Source organism: Zootermopsis nevadensis, unplaced genomic scaffold, assembly GCF_977971745.1.
Source record: "Zootermopsis nevadensis isolate Lab colony 2312 unplaced genomic scaffold, Znev_1.0 Znev_ptg000015l, whole genome shotgun sequence".
Lineage (NCBI taxonomy): Eukaryota > Metazoa > Arthropoda > Insecta > Blattodea > Termopsidae > Zootermopsis > Zootermopsis nevadensis.
In genome coordinates, this window is record NW_028259147.1 from 704,549 (window position 1) to 723,279 (window position 18,731).

Sequence of the window (18,731 nt, forward strand, 5' to 3'; positions counted from 1 at the left end):
ATGTAATTACAAATCAAATAATTTATTACTTGAAAAAAGTTTCTTACTCGATCTAACTCCGTGAAACACGGTTATTATTGAAAAGCTAATACTCGCCCAGTTTTAACACTCAACCTTGCTTTTAAAATTTAAGATGCAAGGTCATGAGAACCTCAGATCTTAAACTTCCCAAGTCTATTATGGTTTTCCAGTAGTGATGCTGTATGGTCTTGTAGGTGGTTACCAGCATTTGAAGAAATGGACTGCCTCCATATTCAGGGTAAACCCATGCCTCCAGAACAATGATAACCACCTACACAGCATCACAGCTTTTACTACTATGACATTCTGCGTCACGCAAATATCTTTTATTAAATCTGTAGGGGCGAGGCCATATGTATGTTTCCCACCATTTTCACATTCATTTCTCGGTCTGAAAAATTATGTTTCAATGGCATTTCATTACGCTTCATCATAATCCAATAAAACAGCCCAACAAGAAAAATTGCTTACCATATAAAGATCCTACCCATTTAAACTCTGACGCTTGAGTAAGTGAAAATTTGTGCGATAAGTGGCGTTTCTTGTCTCTTTCTTCATTTCGTTGTGATTTGTTCAGCGCTCCAATATTTGAACTGTACTGATTCGTGTAGCTCTTGAATCCATTTTCCATCCCCAGCTTGAACATGTATGTACCTGAGGAAAAGAAGCCTCGGCTATTAATCACATGCCAGTTGATGATACAGTGATTCTCCTCACCTCCAGTATCACGGGGACAAACCAAAGAATCGTAATGCAACATACTGTCATTATTCACATTTAGATGAGATGTGGCAGAATGATTATGTGAAAATGTGCCAGCTGAAAGCTCTAGAAATTCTGAAAGAAATTATAACCGAGGGTTTCTACGCAAGCCAAAGATGGTTGAAGTCACTGTTCAGATAAAAACAAAAACCTCTGTAAATATTGTTAGCAATTCAAGGTCTGTGCCAAAGAAGGACAACCTTCTCTCTACAAGAAAGAATAAGCAAAATACTAAATTCTCTCTCAACACAAGGCCCAACGACAATACCTGTAGCGATCTGCTGGGCTTTGAGTCTCGTGATACGAGTGCCGTCAGCACTATCTCTGTCTCCTTCTTTGTCCTTCTTATCTCCCTGCAGCTTATCCAGTTCAGTCTTTGACAAGACTGTGCTACGACGTTTCAGATCGTCCATGTTAAATGTTCGTGGCTGCAGCGAACCTGTCTTGGAGCGTGTAACTATAGTATGCTTCTTTCCTGCAAACATGATGAATAACGACATGGATAACGGAGACCAAAGAGCAAACTGTTTGTTTATAACCAAGATTAAGTCACTTCTTCCCAAACGTAATCCCCAAAAAACCTGCATAACATTGTCTGTATATCTACAGTTGGTTCACGACATTTCCTTAGTCCCGTACCGTCTTTTCCAATTTTTGTGGTACCCTCCTCTTCTTCTTCTTCCTCTTCTTTATCAGAATCAATGTCCATTTCATCTTCATCACCTTCGGAAGAGGCGAATGAAGATGACATTCTGACAGCTGAAATGAAAATTTGACGTTGGCAATATGCTCGTCCATATAATGGATAACAGACTGCGAGTGTAAGCAAAACAGATACTAAAACACAGAAGTGGCAATTTTATTATACTTACTAGATTTCAGGGAGAGGTTCTTCTACTTTTAACTTTGTTAAAAACCGGGTGACAATCCAATATCCACAAATAAATAAAAATACATTTCAACAATTTTCTTGTAAAAACGACACCTATGACAGATTTTAAAACTTGTGTACTGACTCATATCCATAGGAATATGTTTCAAAATTAGTAATTCTTGGATTATTGTAACTGCTAATGCCACATTTGCAATTTGTTAAAATAATATACACACATATGTTTACACGCTACACTGAAACAAGAAAATAAAGGCACAATCCGCATCTACCTGAAGTTGTTGTAGTGGTGGTAGTTGTAGTCGTAATAACTTCTGTCACTTGCTCAGCGTCATCAGTGCTTGCAACTTTATTTTTCTCCGTTGTTGTAGTAGTCGTTGATGTCATCGTGGTCGTCACGCTGTTAAGTGTCTCTGTAGATTCCTATAGACAAAAGCACGTATCTCAGCTTTGAAACAAGATTGTACAATATGAGATTTGACGTTTCCATGATCAGCATCCAGCATTCAAAGAGTTAGGCCAGTTGTCGACCCATTCCTTCCTGATCATCAAAGACTCTCTTTAAAGGTCATTCAGAGATTTAAGGATTAGAATACGTCTGTTACAGCTTCTTCTGTCCAAATACAAACCTCACTTACAAGTATGACGTAAAATTCGGGCAGATTAGGCTCTGGCGACAGAGTTGAGGCAGTAAAACCTTAACATTAGCTTGGAAGGAAAAGCCTACGCCTACTGGAGGCTCAACCACAGCACCAGAATATTCAAGGTAATGACAACAGACAAAGAACATGTACACATCAGACGTCTCTTAAACAAGCGGAGCCGACATAAACAAACAGAGTAGCTGGTTTTCTGAATACTTTGATTTCTGCACATTTTGAAAGGTTTTCCAGCAATTTTAATGAATGAATTTTGTACTCTGACAAGGCATGTACTAAAAAGCTTCTATGGCTACTTCTGGATCAATGTAATCTGTGACACATCTAATAATTCTGTGTTACTTTCACAGAATTTGTTTCCACTCAATCAAACAGTTTGTGTCTATCCCAATTAGTCTTTTGTATAATCTAGTAAAAACAAAAATGCAGAACAAAGGAAATGGAAGCACGCCTTCATTTTACGCCACCACTGTCCAGAAGTACGTAACATGAACGTTAACCTGCGCTCATCCCAAATTGTCAATTAACCTTCCAACTTATGTGACAAACCTGGAAACAAAATGCAATTCAGTAACGCCCAGTGAAAGAAGTCAGCTCTGTGAAACATAATAATTAAAAATTAAGCTTCTGCTTCAATCCTTTATACCTGGTGGCACATTATCCCAGCATTCGCCTGGATAGACTAAGGAATAACAAAGAAGACCTGGTAGACATTTAAACCAAGCACTCATCAACACAAGCCAGAAACGATCGAGGGTATAAACGGCGCTATATATAATTTCTTACGACGGTAACAGGCGTCATGTAGGTAGCAGCTTGGCCCATATCCTTTGGTAGATGCAGATGTGATTCAATCCGTCCATCTGAGATATTGAAGCTGGTGCCTAACGGAGGAGGTTCATCACAAACATCCTCGTGCATCTTGCGCACCAAGTCCTCTGCCTCCTGTCGCTTCCTCTCTCGATGTTCCTCCTCTTCCCTTGCTTGACGTTCCTGCCTCTCCTTCTGAATCTTCACGAGAGCAGCTGTAACAATGCCCAACTACATCATAAACATGTCAACCACTGAAAAACTTTCACGACATTAACAATAATAACAAAATCCAATGAAAGAAACTTTGACTCCTAGAAAACAACATTCTCTTCCGATATCTTAGGTCCTCACAGCAGCGAACATGTCGATATTGGTCTTCTGAAGATGGAGGCAGTATGTTCCTAGAAGATGCTGATATTTACCTACATGTCCACACTACATTATTACCAAGAAGACCAACACCGACAACATTCTTTTTTACTTTCTTAAATGTGGCATGAATGAAATCAATTACCACAGAATATACATGTTCCACAAATCTTCAATATCTCTTGGAATTTTCCTACAAAGTTAAAAATTCTTGTGTTTCAAACTAAAAGTACCAAGCAGTAGTTTCTCATGGAGTATTTAATTTGACAAATGCAATGTAAAATTCATACATCATCTCTCAGTCACCAGTAACATACAAGTAGGGAAATACTTAAAGAGATCAATTCAGGTACAGATTTCCCTTAATCTGGCTGGAACAAAAACCAGCTGCCCCTGCTACATAATTAAAATACAAAGCCAAAGCTCATTAAAAACTAGCGCACAATGCACGTCAGGCCACCACAGCTACAAGCTTTATTCTTCTTTCATCTGAAACAAACTACATGGAAAAAAGGATTTGTTGACGATAAGAATAATCTCACAAATTGACTTCCTACATGGATATTAGCGTCAGAAATAAGACTCACAATTCTCTGCGTCAAGATAGGATTTCTTGTTCCCTTTGTTCGTGTTGGTAAGTTTTTCTGTTATTTCCATTTGTCGTGCAATTTCCTCCTTGAAATCGCTAATCTCTCGTGCAAGAGCCACCTCCATGCTTTCCTTATCAATCGCCTCCAACAGTTCCTCAAGTTGCACTGAAGTGCTATAGTACCAGACTTCACCATCCTCACTCTCACTGTAAAAATACAAAACTATAAACTTCCTTTGAAAGAAGATAGAAGAAGAAATGAAGGAAATTCATCAGGTTACTCTTTTATAAACTTGACGTTTTCCAACATCACTGCTTGAAGAAACAATATGAATAAACTGAACCACAAAAATTCGAGAGAGAAACATTACAAATATATATGCCATGTACATACACAAATATCCTCCTGGCCAGGAACCAGTATTTGCGACCATGCCTGTCAAATCCCAAATGCTCTTGCCGGCATAGCAACCCAGATTTCTCAACATCTGGAATACAATCCACGACTCCAGAAACCTGTTCACACAAACAAAAACGTCAATCATCACACAGAAATACATATGACAACACTGCTTTAATACAATAACCGACTTGCGGATGAGGCACTATTTAAGCAATTTTTTTAAGCAACTACAAAAAACTATAAATGATCACACCAAGATTGTCAGCCTGCAGACAGTTCAAACTTGAACCTCCATGATGTAAATGCACAATGACGTAACATGTAAAGAAGTTGGCATGTATTACAGAACCACTGAACACGCTACTGAAGCATTTCATCACAGAGAAAGTTAAATGCATCACAGGTGAGATTTCAGGTTTTCACAATTGTGAGTGTGAGAATGACTGCCTTCTCGGATGTTACACCGAGTAGGCTGGCACAAGTTGCCTAATTCTACTAGATTACAAGACGCAACATCCCAGAAGACGGTCATCTTAAACAGTATGAAAGGCAGAAATGCCTCACAGCAAAAACTGCATCATCAGCAGCTCCAAGGAGGAAACAGCGCAAGATTGAATCATAAGTAAAACCACAGTGACATAATCCTAACTTAGAAACTCCCAAAACAAAGAAAACTATAACAAACGTTAAAACACGCACCACATATTGTGTGGGATTCGTGAATGAAGAGGTACTGGAAGGCTTTCTTCGAACTCACCATCTTCTCAACTTCCATTCCATTATGTCTCATTTATTAATTATGAGGGATACTTAAAGCTTTCCTAGACTGAAGGTACAGAAAGCTGCACAACATCAAATAGTTGTCGTCATGTAACTGATTTTACTACCAACTTACAGAAGAAATGTAACTACATTACAGCCGAGCACGAGAAAACAGAAATTGAAAATATAACATATTATTGTCACTGTTGTAAATAAGAGCTCATAAAGATTTCAACAGCTTTTTCGGGCTTCATAAGACATAACAACATTACTTGGAAACTAAACTGTTCCCAAAGCCATACTGTGAATACTAAAAATTAAAAGACCCCTTCCATAAAATCTTCTCGGGCGATCAGCCACGTCAAATGATTAAACAATAAAACTGACATTTCAGGGACCGTCTATGTCCCCATCATCAGGGTTCTGATGTCCTACATGTAATATTGACATCTTAATGTGTGCCACTGCCAAATATACAAAATCTGACACTTTCTTAAAATTATTTATCATCTTCATATTAAACCTGGAACATTTTTCACTTCTAGTCCAGATCCACATGGTAAAAAGTCTGTATACAAGCCATAAAACCAATAAGACAGCTCTCGTTTTCAGAGCCGACAGACTGACTTTTGGATTACCTGCAATTAATGATCACTTACAACAAACCAATTTACCTAAGCAAAAGTGAGAGCTATATGGTATGGAGAAAATGTCTCTGACAAGCCAATTTCAAGGTTCACGCAGCTGACATGAGAAACTGTGGCTTCTCCAATAAAGGAATCTGTTAATTTATGGCAATCACACCTCGCTGCCTCAATATCTTGAAGATTTCAGCATAAAATGGCTGACCTGTTATCTGAAAGTGTTTATCTATATACATTACCACAAGCCACACCCATATTGTGCAGGGGAACAGGAAAGAAACTTCTTTTCCATAAATTTCTGTTGAATTTTCATCCTGTTTACAGTAACCTATCCCATTTTCAATCAGATTACAACTCGCAAATTACACTATATAAATTCCATAGTTTATACAGAAGGAAAATTCTGAAGGGACTTTTTGGAAAGAATAAAAGAAAATACAAAAAAAAAATCCTCAGTCATTATACTGAGTCTCTGAGCAAAGATTCAAACCTGAGACCTCCTAAACCTGAAGAAAGTAACGAACAGCGGATAAGAAGAGGCTGTACACACAGATGCATTCCATGGAACCTGATGTTCAGGAAGCAGAGCAAGTCAACTCATTTAAAAAACAGTCGCAATATAATACGCCTTACAACACACAACACAGACAACTTCCATAACTACTAAAGTAATAGTTCACAATCACATTGTCCGCTTACAGACACAAACGTAACACACGCGTTCTATACACACTACATTCAGTCAAACTTAACACAATAAACAGATAAGATGATAATTCTCTACTAGCTGGAAGTAAAAGTGACTTTTACTGCAGAACAACAAACCGCTATGCCACATTAATAATGCCTGCTGCCACAAAAAATTTACGTTTCTTTTACCTTGTGAGCTTTACAGACGCCACACTGCCAGTCTTCTTCAGGTACATCTTCCATCGGAGGCTCAACACACTCCAGATGGAACACTGCTGGACAGGTCTCACAACAAAGTAAATCACCCAAACGGTGACACATCCGACAATGATCATCATAGTGAATGTTTCCTAATGAAATAGAACGAGAAATTACAAATATCATTGTATCTACATGATATGCCAACATATCCTACTCATAACATTATGCTGTATGCAACAGTATGTACAGAGTGACAGAAGGAAAATACAACCTTGCACGTTCGATGATGAAAGCTCCATCTATACTCAAAACATCAGCTTACTACTGCACTTACCATCATGCTAGACCCCTTCTACATTTATATTTAAATATGTCTGTGTCAGTAAATTCTAAAATATGGACTGTGGTTGCCTAAGTTGCAATGCTGTGCTACTTAGTACAAGAACTTATCACCTCCATCTTCAGGGTAATGACCAATGCCATAAAAATTTCAAATTCTGACACATTTACATCTGAAGAATGATTCCCATAGTCCCAGTTACCCACTCTACGAGCTGCACAGAAAGGATCTACAGACGCAAGAGAAACATGAATTGTTTGAACAAGATACGATATACCATAACCATGTCACATACTCAAAGAAGTACATCACTGACAAAAAGGAATAAATACACGACACAGAGGCAGTAGTAGTACAGAAACCTTGCATCAAAATGCATCTAAATGGATATAAAACATCTGCTACATAGTCTGTCTTTATATTTCATACTGGTAACATAATTTACATCCATTATATTCACAACTAACTTCTCTTAAGTCTCCACGTGAGTTGACAACAGTGAAGAAGTGCACGCAGTGAACAGGAGAAAGCACTTCTTCAGAGCGGCAGAATTGTGTCAGCATGTGATATGGGTAAGGACTGTCCGGGCATATGAGCGGCTAGGTAACGTTAACAGCACCATCACTACGAGTAGAGGGACACTGAAGCAACTACAATGATGGAAAAACTCGGAATGGCTGAGATTGTACCTTAGATTAGGTTACCACCGCTTCCTTCCACATTCTTATCAATCTATTACTTGCTGTCATCCTCTCATCTAATGCAATATAGTCTAGATACTGAATGCATCATTAAATAAACTATAAATAAATTAATAAATAATAGTTGGCAATATGGGGTAGTGAGGACTGTTCAATTTTTACAATGGCAGATTTATTTGGCATGTGGCGCATGTATATGTACATTATTATTTGTGTGGGGATATTAATTACACTTTACGAACAGCAGGCACTCAAAACAAATGCCTGTACATTTACTTTCATCACCTTATATGATTTTTTATCTCTGGGGAAATTTTGATTGCTGCCTAGTGGATTATTATTGTGTTTACTTGTAGGTGCAGGTTTTGGAGGAATTCATTACCTCCATCTTCAGAGCAGAAGTAAAATAAACTGGTATAAAGGTAGGTTGCACATGAAGGGTGGCCACTGGGAACAAAGAAACAGGCAGTGCCCTAAATAAGCAATGAACTTTCATGGAAGACACTGGAAAGGGCAACTTCCCCATTCCAACCGGCAACACCTGTTAGGGTCATGGGTTGCTGATGGTGTTGACCAGCCCAAACAAGAGCCACCACTACTGCAGCAAACATGGCCAATGCAAATGACGGTAGTCAACATATTGCCTGCTGTACCAGCTCCATTGAGGAAGTTCCACATCAAATGCTGTGACTCACATAACCTAGCCCCAACTCAACTTTACTCACGTCTACCATGAACACATAGGAACAAGTTCATCCGAAACATAGGTAACTACCTACAATAAGCAGCAGCATAACCCACAAGATAAAAATCCAAATTTTCACTGCTGTGAAAAATGCCAAGTCTCATAATGAAGCAGAAAGTTCATAAAAATAACACAGATGCTGTAAAGCCTTTATGAACTGAAACCTATGCAATTTCAAAAATCACAGAAGGTGAATGTCAACAAGGGTCACCAATTCTGTAATGACAATGAGAAATCTGATGTTGGTAGATATCACAGCTGCTGCTGTAAAATCAAGTCAATTGCAATGGTTCAACTGAAAATCATAAATGCTAGTAAGGTTTAGCATTTCCCTTGTGACTAACTACCTATGGCTTGCCCCGTGTACAGAGACGCAGTGTTGTGCTGGGATAAAAGTCTTCATTACAAGCATGTTTTGTTATAGAAGCGTTCATATGCTAGGAATGTCATGAAATGTTCATGTCCCTTCATTAACGGTATAAACACCCCTATACAACAAAGACGCAATTTTCACTAACATGTTTATTTATGGTACAAAAATGTTTTCAGATTCACGTACCAGTAAAACAGAAATGGGTTTTCCAACAATGCTTACTTCATGTCTCACACTGTACAGTGCAAATAACAGTCTGCAAATCTAGTGCTGATATGTCTAAACATGTTTATCCATTCTACAAAAATTAATGACAATGAACACAAACAACTGAAAATTATGCAGGACAGCAAAGAATATATGTTGTTAGAACCCTCCCACACTGTCGCAATGGTAAATAAAAGCAATCGTAACTGATTTACCCTGTGCACAATTCAATGACAACGCTCTCAGACAAGATTTTAAATTAAACCACTGGAATGTCATATTTGTCCAATTTTTAACAGACAGACAGTAACGGTAGATTAATTAAATGACTAGTATAGTTACTGTGTCAGAGTATACACCAACTCCTCATTATAACCATTCATGCAGACAAAATTAAGAAGGTCTAAAAGTAAATAAAACTTAATCTCCCAAGTCAAAATGTCAGTAGGCAAGTCGTCCTTTCACTTTTGCTTTATCTAGCTTCTCTTCATCTGCAAAATAGTGTAATGCTACTACTAACATATTTAGAAATAACACATTTTTTGTATTCTGTGAACCACTTCTTAAACATTACTTCATAGACTTATACCCTTAGAATCAAATCATCTTCAAAAATAAAGGGGATGAAAGTTATAAATTAGCAATTCAGTCTCATTATTATAACATTGTAATGGAATAGCTTAAAGAACATGACTAACAAATACATATTTCTACAAAACTACATAAAAATTAATATGCGGGAGAATACAGTACCTTCATTTAATAAATCTTCTCGAACAGGATTTGTAATCAGAAACTGATCAGTTAAGAATTGAAGAACTTTCAATCTATTCTCTACAGTGGTGAATGGATATTCAGCGGTGCATAAGATGTTTAAAGTACCAGAGTCAAAATCTTTGTCACTTTCCACATATGATCGCAAGACCTCTGGCCATGTCATGGCATCCACAAAGTATAATACAACATTCACACTATCTTTCTGATCCAATGGGCCAAAGTGAGTCTGCTGGGAATCTTCTTCCCGAAGCAATGCCTTCAGAAGCATAATGTGAATTTCTGCCAGAAGGATACTCTGATCTTCACACATAACAGCTGCACAGAATTCTTCAAACCTAAATGGTGACAAGCGTACTAAGGTTCTGAAGTGTCGCAAAACTTCATAAACACACAATGCTTGCATAATTAGATCTTTAGGAATCAGAAGGTCATCTGAGGATTTTGGCAATTCTAAGTATGGTATTTCACGGTTCTGAAGCCACAACGGTTCTGGGCTTGGAGGTCTATGTATTGCAAACTTTTTTGGGGTTCCACTTACTGTACTGAAACTTGAGAGTGAAAAGTCACTGTCACTTGATCCACCACCCTCAAGGCTTTCTTCTGATTCACTATCACTTCTCAGAATGTCATCAAATTCACTCTTTCCACTAGATTCATCACCAAAGTCGGAACCATAATGATATTCTGAATCTTTATCTTCAACTGCATCTGGATTATATCCACGTCTTTGATATCCACCTCCTCTTCTATGTTTGTATCTCCCTCTGCTTCTTATACTTCTACGACTACTTTCACTTCCAACCGGGGAGGACGCTCTTGATGCTGTTGGTGTACTTGTCTGAGAGTTCGGAGTCTCTGAACCTCTGTTTTCACGATTCAGCAGGTATTTTGGCTTCTTCATTAGATGATATTGAAACTTTCGTGGTCTTTCCATAACCACCGATTTGGGCGGCCTCCCACGTCTCTTTGTACCTCTTGCTGACATTTTGGCTTATGGTACGTCAATCACTGAAGCCTATTCAGCACGTGGTTTATGAAAACACACTATTGTATACAAATACAAATGACACAACACCACAGAAATGGAGCCCATGTTTGCACTCTGAGCTTTGCGCCATTTTTCCGCGGACGTCACGTGACCACGCACAGAAATTGCATTTTTGCATTTGCGCCTGTAAGGAACACTCTTAGCACTACGCACACCTACTTAAGTTCCACTTTCTAACATCATAAAGCTAATAAATCATCCATAGGGGTACAACAAACACAAATTATTTCACTGACGCGAAATGTACGGTGAAGTGAGAATATCCCACGTCCTTTCAAATCCGTTTCGTGATTGGTGCAACGTAACGCCGCCATGACGACTCCGAATTTTGTTTCGTTTTCAGAACCATTTATTCGCACTCTCTATTAACTGCTATGCAATTGAAAACTTAAGTTTTATTGATTCATACTACAAATCGGAACCAATTACATTTTCATGCATAGGTTTACAGGTTGAAATAACTGCTTGGAGCAAGACAAAATTTTGCATCTAGCCAATCCAAATGCTTGTAACGAAAACTTCCTTACACATACACTACAGAGGGCACCATTGATCTTATGCCATTGATGATCAAACACATAGATTACAGACACCAACAAAACTCCCACCAAGCAACAAGAGTTGTCCTATTGAGACAATGTTAGTTACGTACCGTTTACAGAAAATGTTGAAAACCTGTATAATATTGTACACACAAGTATATAAAAAATTAATTAATTTGAGAGGCTATTACTTTGGCAACAAAGACTAAGGTTATCACAATGTATTTTTTAACTGGTACCAACGATTCTAAAAACTGTATCATCAACGGTTACTCAAGATGGCAGTGTAAAGAACAAAATCGAAGGAAATTGACGAACGACCGCGTGGCAGTTTGCACAGGGAAGTGTAATCAAAACATTTGGACAGCAAATCAAACGGGAAAAGTAAAAATAAAATGAACGGTCCTAATACCATGTATCGAATGCGACCTATTATAAAATTAACAGAGGAGCTAGAGCTTCCTAAATGTATGTACAGAATGAAAAATATTCAGCAAGCGTATCTGAACAACCGTTTGGAACACCAGTTATCTAATGAAACCAGACCAACAAGTATTTCGGAACAGGTTAAGAAGTTTTTGAAGGTTTATTGACTTTAAATAACTCTTTATTGTCATGCTTTATTTCATTTTTGGAACTGTGTTTTGTAGTTTTCGCACAACTAACGTCTCGGAGTGAGACAATTTTTTTTTTCAATAACGAATATCGGTTCGTTCATCACGACTTTCTTGATGCTTTTCCAGTTTTGTTTAGTTATGCCTTCAATTAAATTTTATTGTAAGATGCACAGTAAGTTCAAATGTAACGTAATATGAAAGCCTAGCATAATTACATGCAGTTAATGCTGTATACATATAAATTACTTACAGACTCCAAATTCCTGCCGGTTGTAATTTCTTTGGCTCTTCCATGCTAAGTTAACAGCCAACTAATCAAGATCAAATATGTCCGCCCAATATTTCTATAATAAGGTCATTGATATATATGTTCCATAGACATATGTTATATTGAAGCTCTCTTGTCAAGTCACCAGTTGAACTAAAGTCTGACAGTAAGTTTTGAGTGCTAAGTATATATTAATACATGTCACATAAGTAGTAACTTCTAACCTGATAAAGAGAACATTTGTGCAAGTTTTATTCTCAAAAGCTAATATCAGGCTGTTTTCCTATAAATTTATTTTTTACACTTAATTTCACTTATTTTTAGTTATTCAATGAAGCTACTTATTTGAGTCACAGGTTCTTAATATTGTTGCTACAAATTGTGTTTACTTTATTTTAGTGCCCATTACCTGAAATGACTGCCCTGGAAAACCGACAAGAAGCTATTTTGGCGCAGTTGGCCGATTTGAAGAATCAAATCACAGCTCTTAGAGGACAATTAAAGCAATCCGCTGCGCCTCCTGCTGTAAAAGAAACCAATATTTCAAGGAGTAGAACATGCAATATCTTACAGGTACAGAATTGTAATGTATTTTCATCATAAAGGAATAGGTATTATGTTGTGTTAGAATATAAATGCAATTTCTGTTTCTGTTCTCAGAACGGAGTGATTCATGATATCGTAATAAATGCCAGCCCCAAGTATCCACCGTATTCCCTTGTGGCTTTACGAAGGTTATGGGGCGACAGCTTGAAGTTGGGAGTTCGCTGTCATATTCACTCAAGTGTGCTCCAGTTACCAACAAACCTTGAGAATTTCTTGTCTGTTATATCTGATGATTGTGATCAAGAGAGATCATCACTGTTAAATATCACTCTAGTCTGGAAGGATGGTAATTAAGTAGTTTCATTGAGTTAGGTTAAATTTGTTTTATGTGCACTGCATAATTTTGAATTGATTACAATATTTTATTTACAAAGTTGTTTATAATGTGCCTTACCACTTGCAGTCGGACCTGATACAGAGCTAGTGGTATCTCCCATGAAACATATTACCATCAAGGGTGAAGTAAACATTCTTCGATATTTAAGCCGCCTTGGTCCTCCAAGATACAACTATGAACTAAGTAATGATCCTGCAGTGTCATCTAGATTGGACAGCTTACTCGATACTTGCTACAGTCTGGCACGGTGTAGGACAGTCAAGGAACGGCAGTCGTTAATTCATTCACTGAATTGCTGCCTAGGAAAATCACAGTTCATGGCAGGAGGGGACGGGATTTCAATCGCAGATATAGCGGTATGGTCAGTCTTCAGGCAGATAAAAGTGGAACCGCTGCAAGATCTGAGTGGTGCCATGAAAAACTGGCTACAGCACTGTTCTCAGTCGCTTAAGCTTGGTAAGGATTTTATTCCATATTACATTTGAGATTTAAAGTTGCACTACAATGAAGATGCTGATTGTATGGTCTTTTGGGTTATGATGCTGTGTAGTACTGTAGGTTGTTTAGAGGATTGTACCACGTCCATCTTTGACAATGTCTGCCCCAAAAATGGAGGTCATGTATTTCTCCAGAACATACAAGACTTTGTGGCATCATAACAGAGAACATCACTCAACCTCATTTAACATAGATATTCTTTTGCATTTACAGCACTGGTATGTGAAACATTAATACAATGTTTTTTTAAACTTCTCCTCATTTAGATTCCTAACTTCATGACGGCGGTTGGTGGGATGCATCTATGGAACATCGCTGAAACAAAGAGTATTACATGTGATGCGTGGAAGTCTTCCATTCTACATTGTAAAAATATTGTGATAATGGAATATTAATGGTGGAAAAGAAAAAAAATACAATTCTAAAAAAAATATTTCAGTGTTTATTTCCCTTTCCTGTGGCTGTGAATAAATGTGTCTAATAATCCCAATAAATAAGCAAAATCTAAGGTGAGAGAGAATTTATTTTCCTATCATCTCTATCAAATGGGAAGAGGATCATGAACTTCCGTACTACTTTAGCATGAAATATATGAAGTTCATTCATGGGAAGTTGTGTAATTAGGTCATTAAGACCTTTGAAGGTTGTCTAGGAAAATGTAACATATGAGAATTTTCTGTGAAAATTGATATGTCTATAATGTATGAAAACTTTTAAGTGGTGTTGCTGTTTAGCATACATTGTGGTATATTAATGGTAAGGTATGACATTCATATGGAATATAAATGGAAATTTTGGTCTGATAACCTGAAGAGAGATCTAGGTGTACATGGGAGGATGATATTAAAAATGATTTGGATAAGGTATGGTGGCAAGGCTCTTGTGAACATGGTAATGGTTCTGTAATGGCAGGGGACTTCCCAATGTTTGACTTCTAATTTGTAATGCTTTATGGACTTGTATGTAGATACCTACATTTTGGAGGTGAACATGTTCTCCATCTTCAGGGTAGAAGTGATATTAGGAATTGGGTCATTTGTGGAGGGTTAGGAAAGGGACCAGACCGAGACTGGCCAACCAAAGTCAAGGAATGAGGAGATGATGATGGTCTAGACCAACAGAAAACCATACACATGAAATGTGGCCCTTTAATGGGCTAAAGAGGTGGAATCATGGGGAAGTATGATAGGGACTTTCTTGACAAGCTGATGAACAGTTGACTACCGAAGATGTACTCTGCTCCAACCTGTTAAGAAGTCCTGGATTCCTATTGATGTTTGGCCTAACTTAGGGCACTACCCCAGCAGTTGTCTGGAGGGACTATTCAAAAGCAGAAGTGCTAACAGTTCACAACATTCAGTTGGCAAAGTGTGTTATATATAATAAAATGGCACAGTATTGCTTAGTATGTCCAAAAATGTAGTGACCAAGCTATTTTTCATTCCAAATGATTGTTACTACTGAACACTAAAGATGCAAAGACACAGAGCAACCTTTGTAACAGGGAAGGATATAATGTAATGGTTATACGACAGGCAACAAATTACTAGAACATCACCTACAGAGCACGACTTTCCAAGCCAGATTTTTTTTAAAGGATTTCTCCACAGATGAACAGTACTCTTTGACAGAGAAGAAACTTCATTTTCATGGTCAATAACAGACTCATTCCACAGCAAACCATCACTTAAATAAGCATACACAGGTTTGCAGAGACCACTCAACAGACGTGGCATAACCATTAGCTTCGTGACTGTGGACAGCCATCTTTCAAACATTCAACAGATGCAGTAATACCTGAGATTCTCAGGTAGTGAAGATGATGTTACTACTCAGAAGACCAACATTGATAGTTAACATTTATGGCCTGAAACTATGAATTAGTATATAACTGGCCTCTAACTAAAATCTTTGTTTCTCATATGAATGCCATCTTTCTTGGTGAATCTTACCAAATTTTGCTTCGAAATCATACAGAAAACCAAAACTTCTGGTAGTCTGAAATTTTTTCCTTGTATCTACTACAAGTATAATGATGACATTGCTTCATGTCTTTACCATCGCAAGAAATCAGCAGTGTACTTACACTCACCTGGAATAAAAAAATAATAAGTCATTAGATGTTTTAACATTCTGAAACATGGAAAACAACGGAGCTCAACACTTGGCTGTATGAAGCATAGTGAAACACAGGAGAAAATTCTCTGGACAGAACAGGAAGACTATTCAGTGAATATAGGCAGCTGGTGGTGAACTACACAAAAGGTAAATTTGACATTAACAGGGATCTTGAAATGAATATCTAACAATAATATCTCCAGATCAGTTTACTATTTAAACTTCAGAGAGTAATTACTTTTAACTGCATTGCACATGATCAGAATACTTTAAAGTATATATAATTATTACTTTAAATGGCAGTGGTTTTAAAACAGTACAAATTACATGATACAGATCCATTCCAAAGAATGTTTCTGCTTGTGACCATTAATAAATAAATTTTTACAGAATCTGCACATTTCCATAAACATAGCACGGAGCCAAGCAAAATTAAATTAATTATAGGTCCAGATATTGTAACAAACCAGGAATTTTGCCACATTTTACTCAAAATAATTTAAAAGTATATTAAAAGATTCAAATGACTTGCAGTAACAATGAAACCAAGACCTCATGATGGTACTTGAAAGAAAGGTTATTATCAGTGGTACGAGTTTAAATACTGTGTATTTATGCAAATGTAAAGATTATGCATGTCTAAGGCACAGTCATCATAACAACAAATTTCCCTCACAACTCTGAGCAACATAACTGATGAAAAGTTGAAAATTACCTGTTCATAATGTGATGCTGTTTGTTTATCCATAAAGATACAAATTGTGTACAAGACACAGACACCAACTTCAATATTTCAAACACAACATTTATGGCAACATAAACATTACTTCAAGAAATAGGCTGCACAGTTTTGCACACTGTCACTTCAAATGATGGATTTTTATAAATTACAATCTGATCACTCTTACTTATACATATTTCTCAATTACGCTAATGAAGTAAGAAGTGACTGTGAATTACGACATGATATATACAGTGTCACGTATTCTAACCTTTAACTTAAAATACAGTTATATATAGAACAGTCCACTTCAGTACAAGCATAATGAAATACACTTGACATATTCAATGTCATCTTTCAACTTCTTGCTAAAGATACAAAAATATACAATCAGTCAGACATTAAGTAATAATCTGTTGTGTAAGATGGACAAAAACAACATAAGTAGAATTTGTGGTTCTCGTGGTGACCACAAAGATGGCTGTCTTCTAGGTTACAACACTCTGGAGTCTGGTAGACGTTTACTGCTTCGAATGTCTTTGCTGTCTCCGTCATCAGTCTGATGATGGAGGCAGCAAAGGCCTCTGAAACGATGATAACCTTGGTAAACCTATACCAGACTACACAAAGCTACACCCAGAAGACAGCCAAGATAATAATAACATATGCAGTCAGTCAGTATAATAATGATCTTGCTCATACTTAACGTTGTCTATGTAATGAACATTTTTGTGCAATGTTTCACATATATAAAATAATTAAATGGAATAAGTTCCCTGTCGTTGGTAGAACACCAAACCCGGATGCACTGAAGCCTCCAATTACAGCTGGTGATTCAGGGGATGAAGTTCTTATTATCTGACTCACGTGGCTATAAATATGGCAAGAAGCAGACATCCCCTGAGCCCCTCCACACAGTCGATTACCTAAAATGACGTACATAATGGAAATCTACCTACAACAGACACACTATACAAAAATACAGGCATGGTGAGATTTCAGGTTCTCACAATGACAAGTGTGAAGACAGCTGTCTTCTGGGATGTTGCATTGTGTTGTCTGGTAGAATTTGATCATCGCCCTGATGATGGAGGCAGCAAGGACCTCTGAAACGTCAGTAAACTTATACCCGACTATACAGCACAACGTCCCAGAAGGATACCGTCTTCAAAATTAGAGGCATCTTAAAAACACGTATCTATTTTAAGTATCACAGACTGGCGAGCGACAGTAGAACATAGTTATGGCAAACGTCTACTCTGGCTCACATTTTGATCCTCATTGGCTCTGATCTAAGTATGTGTTACTTAGTTTTGGTGACTATAAAAATAATACTTAGGTGTCCTGTCACCTAATGTTTATAGGAATCTGAAACAGAATTGTGTAGTGGATGGAATTTGAGAGTTTGACATTCTTTTTATCACAATATTCTTCCAAACATCTGTCACTTCTCTCTCACAGTCTGCCATCTCAGTCTTATAGACGCTGTAGCCATAGAAAACATCGGGCTCCTTTACAGCCGAACTGTGACCACGGCACTATCATACAAATGAAGAGAAACCTGGAAGAGGAGCTCGTGATCTTGCCATGTTATTCATAATGATCTGCCCTCCGTTGAGACTCATCACAGCACTGCCCTCTGGCTCTGAGTCTGTATAACTTGAATAATTGCGCACAGGCTTCTGACGTTTCCATGACTGCCGTAATGAATCATTGACATTGGCGTAATGATTTACAAATGAATGAGGATCTGAACGTTCACTTTCATTCTCACTTTCTGAACCCTGAAAAATGTAAGGAACAAGAGTATAAAAACAAATGTTATCATTTGCTTGAGTAATCAAATTAAAGTCTACAAATACAGACACAGAAAAATTAATGTTTGCATCCACACTGTGAACTTATTACAGAAAATTAAAATGACAATAATGTTTAGACACTGGGCTCTCGTGAACATGGTAATGAACATTTGGGTTCCATAAAAGGTAGGGAATTTGTTGACTGGCTGAGCAATTATAAACTTCTCAA

The 18,731-nt window shown here is 37.4% G+C and overlaps 3 protein-coding genes across 15 annotated transcripts in view; 1 reads left to right on the forward strand and 2 right to left on the reverse strand.

Moving 5' to 3' along the window:
- The window catches only part of E(bx) (nucleosome-remodeling factor subunit NURF301 E(bx)), a 37,831-nt gene extending 25,349 nt beyond the window's left edge, over positions 1 to 12,482 (reverse strand). For 6 of the 10 annotated variants that reach the window (XM_087348966.1, XM_087348965.1, XM_087348967.1 and 3 more), the window contains exons 1-9: positions 9,925 to 11,503; positions 6,794 to 6,954; positions 4,500 to 4,621; positions 4,104 to 4,312; positions 3,121 to 3,359; positions 1,948 to 2,098; positions 1,423 to 1,542; positions 1,052 to 1,258; positions 493 to 675 (exon numbers count right to left, since the gene is read on the reverse strand). In XM_087348966.1, coding sequence (XP_087205092.1) covers positions 493 to 675; positions 1,052 to 1,258; positions 1,423 to 1,542; positions 1,948 to 2,098; positions 3,121 to 3,359; positions 4,104 to 4,312; positions 4,500 to 4,621; positions 6,794 to 6,954; positions 9,925 to 10,933 — 2,401 coding nt within the window. In that variant the 5' untranslated portion in view covers positions 10,934 to 11,503. Of the gene's footprint in view, positions 1 to 492; positions 676 to 1,051; positions 1,259 to 1,422; positions 1,543 to 1,947; positions 2,099 to 3,120; positions 3,360 to 4,103; positions 4,313 to 4,499; positions 4,622 to 6,793; positions 6,955 to 9,924; positions 11,504 to 12,405 lie in introns of those variants that run through there. The other 4 variants (XM_087348972.1, XM_087348970.1, XM_087348969.1 and 1 more) reach the window with 2 other exon arrangements.
- Positions 11,784 to 14,372, forward strand: AIMP2 (aaRS-interacting multifunctional protein 2). Of its 3 annotated transcripts, none has more exons than XM_022066226.2 (5): positions 11,784 to 12,122; positions 12,823 to 12,996; positions 13,084 to 13,315; positions 13,433 to 13,822; positions 14,131 to 14,372. In XM_022066226.2, the coding sequence occupies exons 1-5, from the start codon at positions 11,934 to 11,936 to the stop codon at positions 14,136 to 14,138; spliced, it is 993 nt and encodes a 330-aa protein (XP_021921918.1). In that variant the 5' UTR covers positions 11,784 to 11,933; the 3' UTR covers positions 14,139 to 14,372. The 3 variants fall into 3 exon arrangements, with proteins under 3 accessions (XP_021921918.1, XP_021921919.1, XP_021921920.1); XM_022066227.2 differs by having other exon boundaries at positions 11,785 to 12,104; XM_022066228.2 differs by lacking the exon at positions 11,784 to 12,122 and adding an exon at positions 12,448 to 12,589.
- Positions 14,373 to 16,173: 1,801 nt separating this feature from the next.
- Positions 16,174 to 18,731, reverse strand: part of sdk (sidekick cell adhesion molecule) — a 61,946-nt gene continuing 59,388 nt past the window's right edge. For both annotated transcript variants that reach the window (XM_087348975.1, XM_087348974.1), the window contains one exon: positions 16,174 to 18,487. In XM_087348975.1, coding sequence (XP_087205101.1) covers positions 18,245 to 18,487 — 243 coding nt within the window. In that variant the 3' untranslated portion in view covers positions 16,174 to 18,244. The remainder of the gene's footprint in view (positions 18,488 to 18,731) is intronic.